This window comes from Apium graveolens, chromosome 2, assembly GCF_009905375.1.
Source record: "Apium graveolens cultivar Ventura chromosome 2, ASM990537v1, whole genome shotgun sequence".
In the NCBI taxonomy this organism is placed as follows: Eukaryota; Viridiplantae; Streptophyta; class Magnoliopsida; order Apiales; family Apiaceae; genus Apium; species Apium graveolens.
Window position 1 is genome coordinate 6,699,370 of NC_133648.1, and position 6,742 is coordinate 6,706,111.

Sequence of the window (6,742 nt, forward strand, 5' to 3'; positions counted from 1 at the left end):
GGAATATCGTCTTTTTCATTCTATATTTATTTTATTGATTCATTATATTTTTCTTTTGCGGCTGGTATGCGTGTTTCGGTTAAATTATTCATAGCATTTTCGCAGGGCCGGTCATTGGACAAGGCGAACGCCTGGGGCGCCACTACCTCAGGGGCATAAAAAAACTATTCATGTCCTATATATAATGATGAATTTATGCAGTTTTATATGATTGTGTTGTTGAGTACTAAGATTATTTTTTTGATTATGTTATTTTATATTAATTTAAATGTATGCAAATTTTGTCTTTGCGCTCTTAAAAGGTAAGGGCACCATCTTCAAAATTCGTCTAGGGCACTCAAATCTTTATGGCCGCCCCTGCATTTTCAACAACAATCGAGATCATCCTGGAATGCATTGTAATTGCATTTTGTGGTCGAACAAGAAAGGACGGAAATGCTCTTCACTGAGAGAGATTTAATACATTGTGATCATTAACATCTTTATGGTATTGCATCATGAAGATCAACCTTTGACTTAACATCTCACTCTTTCGACTCCGTTGCAGATTGTAGTTGTTTCTCCCTCGCTCCCTTTACGAAATGAGCAGTTCGAGTTGTTTCCTTTATTGAATTGGACAGGATGACAGTTATTAGGACTGGTACAAAAAACCTGGCCCAGTGAAAAAGAATAAAACACATGTAGAATAGATCTAAAACTTTGCCTAACCCATAAAGTGGAAAAAGATTTTGCAGCCCAAAAGAGAAACATGGTGTCCATTAACCCATTTGACTACATGTTATTTAATTTGCTGCCTGATAAAACAAAATAGCCGCTTTTTTAAATTATTCTTTTCACTTCTCCAAATTCATCATTACTCCCCCCCAACTATAATGCATCGTTCAATTATCACTATTTTAATGAATTTAATAGTTAGTTCTGGGATGTACGATTTCATAATAAAGTTGTTAGAATTATTAAACTGGCTACTACAGAGCACTTGAAATGAAAGATATGTCCAAGAATCATTTTGCTTACTCCTATTCTGCAGTCGTGGCCTCGTGGGTGTCGGTCGTTCTATGAAGATTATTAATATTAACCTTTTTTTTAACATGAAGATTATAAACTATGTTAAAGCAACATGGTTAGATAACTGAAGTGATTAGAAGTTTATCTTCTGTCTATGTTAGATGATAAGAGGTTTAAGTTGAGGTCCCGGGGGATTATATGGATTATATACTTGTTAATGTAATATTATTATTATATGTTATTTTCATTATTTTAATAGTTCTTACTTTTATATTTTCTCTCTATAATTTATGGATACTCTTGTTTAGTATTAGTCAGAGTTGCAGGATTAGTTGAGTTGCAGGTGCCGGGTAAGATTAATGGGTTGAAAATTGTTTTATATTTATGTCTTGTGTTGCTAAAAATTTGTTTGATAAATATTAAAAAAATTGAAAGACACTTTTGACTGTTTTTGAAGAATAAAACATTTGTGAAATTTTTAAAAAAAATTAAAACTTTAAGTAAAAAGAACTAATGACTTTTAGTCTCAAAACTCACCAAAAATATTAGTACTTTAAATCATACTCAAAACATAAATACCAAACAATTTATCAAATTTTCACAAGAAATATCCAATTTATCACAAATAAGATGGGAAAATCACCAATATTCTTGAAAATTTACCTATCAGAATAAAATTTCTCTGCATTTTATTCATCGCAACTAAATATCATATTTTCATGTTTAATTGAACTCGACTCTAACTCATTTATTTGCAGGACACATTTTTATGTACTTAATCTCGATTTATATTAACAAATCGGACTACTTAAATAAATAGAACTCAATTTTTATTTACAAAATTCAATTCGTTTACTGCTCGAGAATAACTTGTTATTAGTGCATAATTTATAAAATTCGATTCGTTTCTGGCTCTAAAATACCTAGTAATTAGTGCATATGAGTTGATAATTGACGCTCAACATCTGTACTACCAAGTTATGTGCCTCGACGCATTTGTGCTATTGTGTTACGTACATGTTTGATAAATGCTGCACACATAGATAAATATATACACACACAAGACACAACAAACGTACGAAGTGTGTACATTATAATTCAAATGTAATGAATCTTTATCAACGGACCTAACAGTATGTTACAGAACTTACAGTATCTTATTATTTGCGACATGCATTGGTTTTCTTATAATAACAAACTAATTAACCACCTTGCTGTTAGGCATAACACCTAATATTAGGTTTGACCAAAACATCTTCTTAAGGAATTTTAATCATGCACCTTTTCTTGTTATCTTCCTATAATTTTCCCTTAATTAACCAATACATAACTAACTACCTTCATTTTATTCGAAAATATTATTGTCAACATTCTCAAAATGTAATTAATTGTGACATTAAGCGATAATGATCGGTCAAAATCGTGTAAACCCTTCATTCTTACTTAATTATACTAGCAATTAGTAGTATTAGGATAATTGTCACGTGGTTACTGAATTTTATCTGAGAAATACTAAAATGACAAAAACAGTTCCCGAAATCGATCCTGGATGATAAGTTATTATTATGTTATTGAATATTTGCTCATTAATGAAATAGATCTTACTTGTATTGATATGAATTTCAGGAATAAAATAATAATACGTGTTAGTTTAGAAACATTTTAAGATACTTTTCGAATATGTAGTATTGCTCAAAATTGTATAGGGTAGCGAGTTATTCCAAAATGATGTTTCAAATGACATAAAATGATATATGACAGTTTTTAATACGCGAATACGTATATGTACACATATACTACCTGATGTTTAGTAGTTGGGAAAAATACTATAATTTCAAAATTGTTCTCAAATATTAATTTTTCTTATAAATGATACATATTGTGTGTGAGCCTGACAAAATAAAATATATTACGTGATATTTGAAAATATTTTTAGAATCTTTTAAGCGTGTAGCATTTCTCGGAAAAGGAAATTGGATGTTTTCTGAAATTAACGGAATTAAGCATGTGTCGAATAGGAAATTGTTGAAATATACTCTTTTCGTCTCTTTCTAGTGCCACATTTGCAAAACTAAATTGTTTTTAAATAATTTCCACATTTCCAATTTTTTTCATATATACTCTTATTTTTCTAATTCAAATGGTTGATTAAATATTTAATGTAGACATTCATCACCCTATATCTAAAGAAAAAATGTTAAAAATAATATTTTTTTTTATGCAAATGAATGAAAATACTAATTCTGACGGAGTTGGCTAAAAATACGGTTTGAGATAAGTGTTTATCAAATGGATATCTTATTTTGTATTAGATAAGTATTTATTAAATGTGTATCCAAAAAATAATATTTTTTTTAAATGATACGCAATTGATAGTTTTGGGTATCTCAAAAATAATACCCAAATTGAAAATGTATTTCGTTTGTAATTTTCAGAGGTACCCAATTCAGAAATACGTATTCCGTTACCCAATTAAGATTTGCATAATTAAATGGGTATTTTGATGAATTACACCCAACAATTGAATATTTTTCATCTTTGCCCATATTTAAATGAAATAGTCAAGGGCAAATATGAAAATAAAATAAAAATTAAATATTTTTTAATACATATTTTTTTACAAATAATAAAAATAAAAATGGGTCAGAGGAGTATTAACGATCACACGTGACATGAATTATACACTGGTCTAGCTCGTGCTATGTATCGATCCAAAAGATGTAGACAGTATACATGTAGTAGAATAGTGCCCATTCAGATACACATTAAAATCAATGAATGTTCCCCAAAATTAAAAACGTTCTAAATATGATACTAATTATAGGTCAAAGTAGGGTCGAAACTGTTTTGAATTTTAGGTCTAAATGAGGTCGACGGGTTGATCAACGTTGCTTGCACAAAACATATATACATTTTTTCCAAGTTCCAACGGAATAGAACTATAGCTTCCACAAGAGGATGGCAATTTCGGGTTACAGATCGTATTTCAATTTATAAATAAGTTAATTTTGATTCACGTTAAAATTCTTTCAAATTAAATAAAATCAATATTTCATTAAAAAAATGAATTTTTTAATAACAAGTTATTTCGGTTTGTGCAGAGCTTTGCTTGGAGAAATAGAAGGAACATGTATCACACGTGCAAAATCTGATAAAATACCACACGAGTATTCTACCCTAGTGGGTATTCAAGAATCGGTACATGACATTTTAATGAATTTGAAAGAAATTGTATTGAGAAGTAATCTATACGAAACTTGCGACGCCTCCATTTGTGTGAGGGGTCCTGAATATGTAACTGCTCAAGATATAATCTTATCAATCAAATAGTTATGATTTTCAAAATTTGAAATCATGTTAGTTGCTATTAATGACTTTTTAACCTTTTTTCAATTAAAGTTATTATATAAAATTATAAGAGCAAGTGCAACGATGTTCTGGTTAGTTTTTATAAATATTATAAAATATTAATTCTTAGTAATTTATCGAAAACTTATCAGTGATTTAACAATCAGTCGAATACTTTTGATCAAAATTGTCATTTTTTCAAAAACTGTCCGATTTCTATAACGTACGCAACAAAACATATAGAATTAACCATCCAATGCATTGTGCATGTTTTGATAAATTGTAGTTTTATTTCAAAGTATTTTCCTAGATGAGTTACAAATCAAATGTATTCAAATTCTCGCTATTCGTTTCTTTTACCAATCAAATCTAAATCGGAAAGCTAATATAAAACCGCATAAATTTCATAATAATCAACTTAAATGGAAACTTAATTTTTTCCTGTCATCACGCTTCTGCAGTTCTGCTACATGGGAACACTGCACAATAATACAATAACAACACTGCATGAGCTCATTTGCACATTGTTTTTTCAATGAAAAAGAAAGGGGATAATATATTTTATATTTATCCACGTGAAGAATGTGATTAAACCGCTCCACAAAGTCTTCACTTTCAACAGCCCTTTGGCTTTTTATGTACTTTTTACATTGTACCATAATTAACCCACAACGAATAATATTCAATTTCAACACATCTTATCTATAACCAGAACCATCCTGAAACGACGTCGTTACATAATCTCTAACCTCCCTCGCAATTACATTTCTCATGACATCCCAAAACACTTCCGGCCCATTCTCGTCTCCCCGGCCCGACCCGCCACTTCCCATCCCCGGTGGCGCTAAAGTTAGCGCCGTCATGGGATCGAACTCGTCCGGGCACATATTTATGTCTATGGATCCTGATGGACCGCATTTTGAATAATCTCCGTTTCCCATTTGTACATTTGTTGTTTCGTTTTCATTAAACCGAATTCGAACCGAGTCGAGCTGACGTCTTTTTAAAGTAGAGTTCCAGTGATTTTTAACCGCATTGTCGGTCCGGCCCGGGAGTAAACGGGCTATAGTGGCCCATCTATTCCCATACTTATTATGGGCCGCTAAAATAGTCTCATCTTCGGCTTGTGAAAATGGACGGTGTTGAACATCAGGGCTTAACTGATTACACCACCTTAAACGGCAAGATTTTCCTGACCGGCCTTTAATGTATTTACTTATAAGTGACCAGTTCCTAGCTCCGAAACGCTCAACAAGTCGGGTCAGGATCCGATCCTCCTCAGCACTCCATGGGCCTTTAATCTTCTCGGGCTTGTTCACATCTCTGGGAGTTTTGGTTCCGTTTAATGAAGAGTCTGATGATGATGAATCAGATGAAGTATTTGTTGATAAAGATAAGTTGAAGGGCTCCATTAGAGAGAGAGAGAGAGAGATTTGTTGAGAGAGAGAGAGGAGTCAAGTGAAGAGGAGTGTTGTTTGAGTTTGTGAGAGGTGTATATATAGATACCGAGTAGTGGTGTGTGTTTTAACACATAATTAAGTGCATTGGTGCATGCACTTGGGGCGTTAAAGTAGAAGGGGGCCAATAAAATGAGAAAAATACACTGAGTTTGGTTCTTGGAAATTACCTTTTGTAAAGTTGGTAGGGGTTTTATGTTCAAGTATTTGTTTAGATGCGCACCATATCCTATGCAAATTATTTTTTTCTGTGAGCAAATCTTTCTCATTGTCCCGTACTTGTTTTTTTAACCGCGTTTTAGACGTAACTCGACTAATTCTGAATTATATTGTATTTTGTCTCAAAATTTAAGTCTCTTTAGTTTTTTATGTATATTTTAACGTGAATAAAAAGGATATCTTCGTAAAAAAAATTCATTTTTTTCTCTCTGAATAAAAGTATACATATTAAATTTTAATTAAAGAAAAGAAATTTTACAAAAAAATATTCGGAGCTATAAATTTTACATATCTTAAAATGTGTTTAAAAAATTTAAGAGACTTGTATTTTGGGACGGAGATCCTAATTTCATAATCCCTGCGTACGGACTTTTTTTATAATATTAAGATTGGAATTCGAGTAAGTTAAAATTAGTAGGATTAATTAATTAGAGGAGCGTTTCACATTTAAGAGAAACTGAAATTAAGCAACCAAATTATAATGATGAATAACGGATGTTATAAAAGCTGAAACAGATGAACCAATTACATTGAATACGCTTGATTTAAATCAAATTTGTAACATCTCAACGACTTAATTAGTACCAGAAATGTAAAATTGTGATTACAAATGCACTGCACTTTTGCATACTGAATTCGTTTTTTTCTCCGAGAAAACATTTAAAATGAAAGAATTTAAGAGTTGTTCTTAACTTGGAGGTATTTTAAGC

The 6,742-nt window shown here is 31.2% G+C and overlaps 1 protein-coding gene across 1 annotated transcript; it reads right to left on the bottom strand.

Moving 5' to 3' along the window:
* Window positions 1–4,739: 4,739 nt before the first annotated feature.
* On the bottom strand, window positions 4,740–5,844 carry LOC141706825 (transcription factor MYB73-like). Its single transcript, XM_074509675.1, has one exon. The coding sequence runs from the start codon at window positions 5,766–5,768 to the stop codon at window positions 5,055–5,057; it is 714 nt and encodes a 237-aa protein (XP_074365776.1). The 5' UTR covers window positions 5,769–5,844; the 3' UTR covers window positions 4,740–5,054.
* Between the last annotated feature and the right edge of the window lie 898 nt (window positions 5,845–6,742).

What these genes read in the sequence shown, in the direction of transcription:
- LOC141706825 (XM_074509675.1), bottom strand. Translation starts at nt 5,768, where the DNA reads ATGGAGCCCTTCAACTTATCTTTATCAACAAATACTTCATCTGATTCA.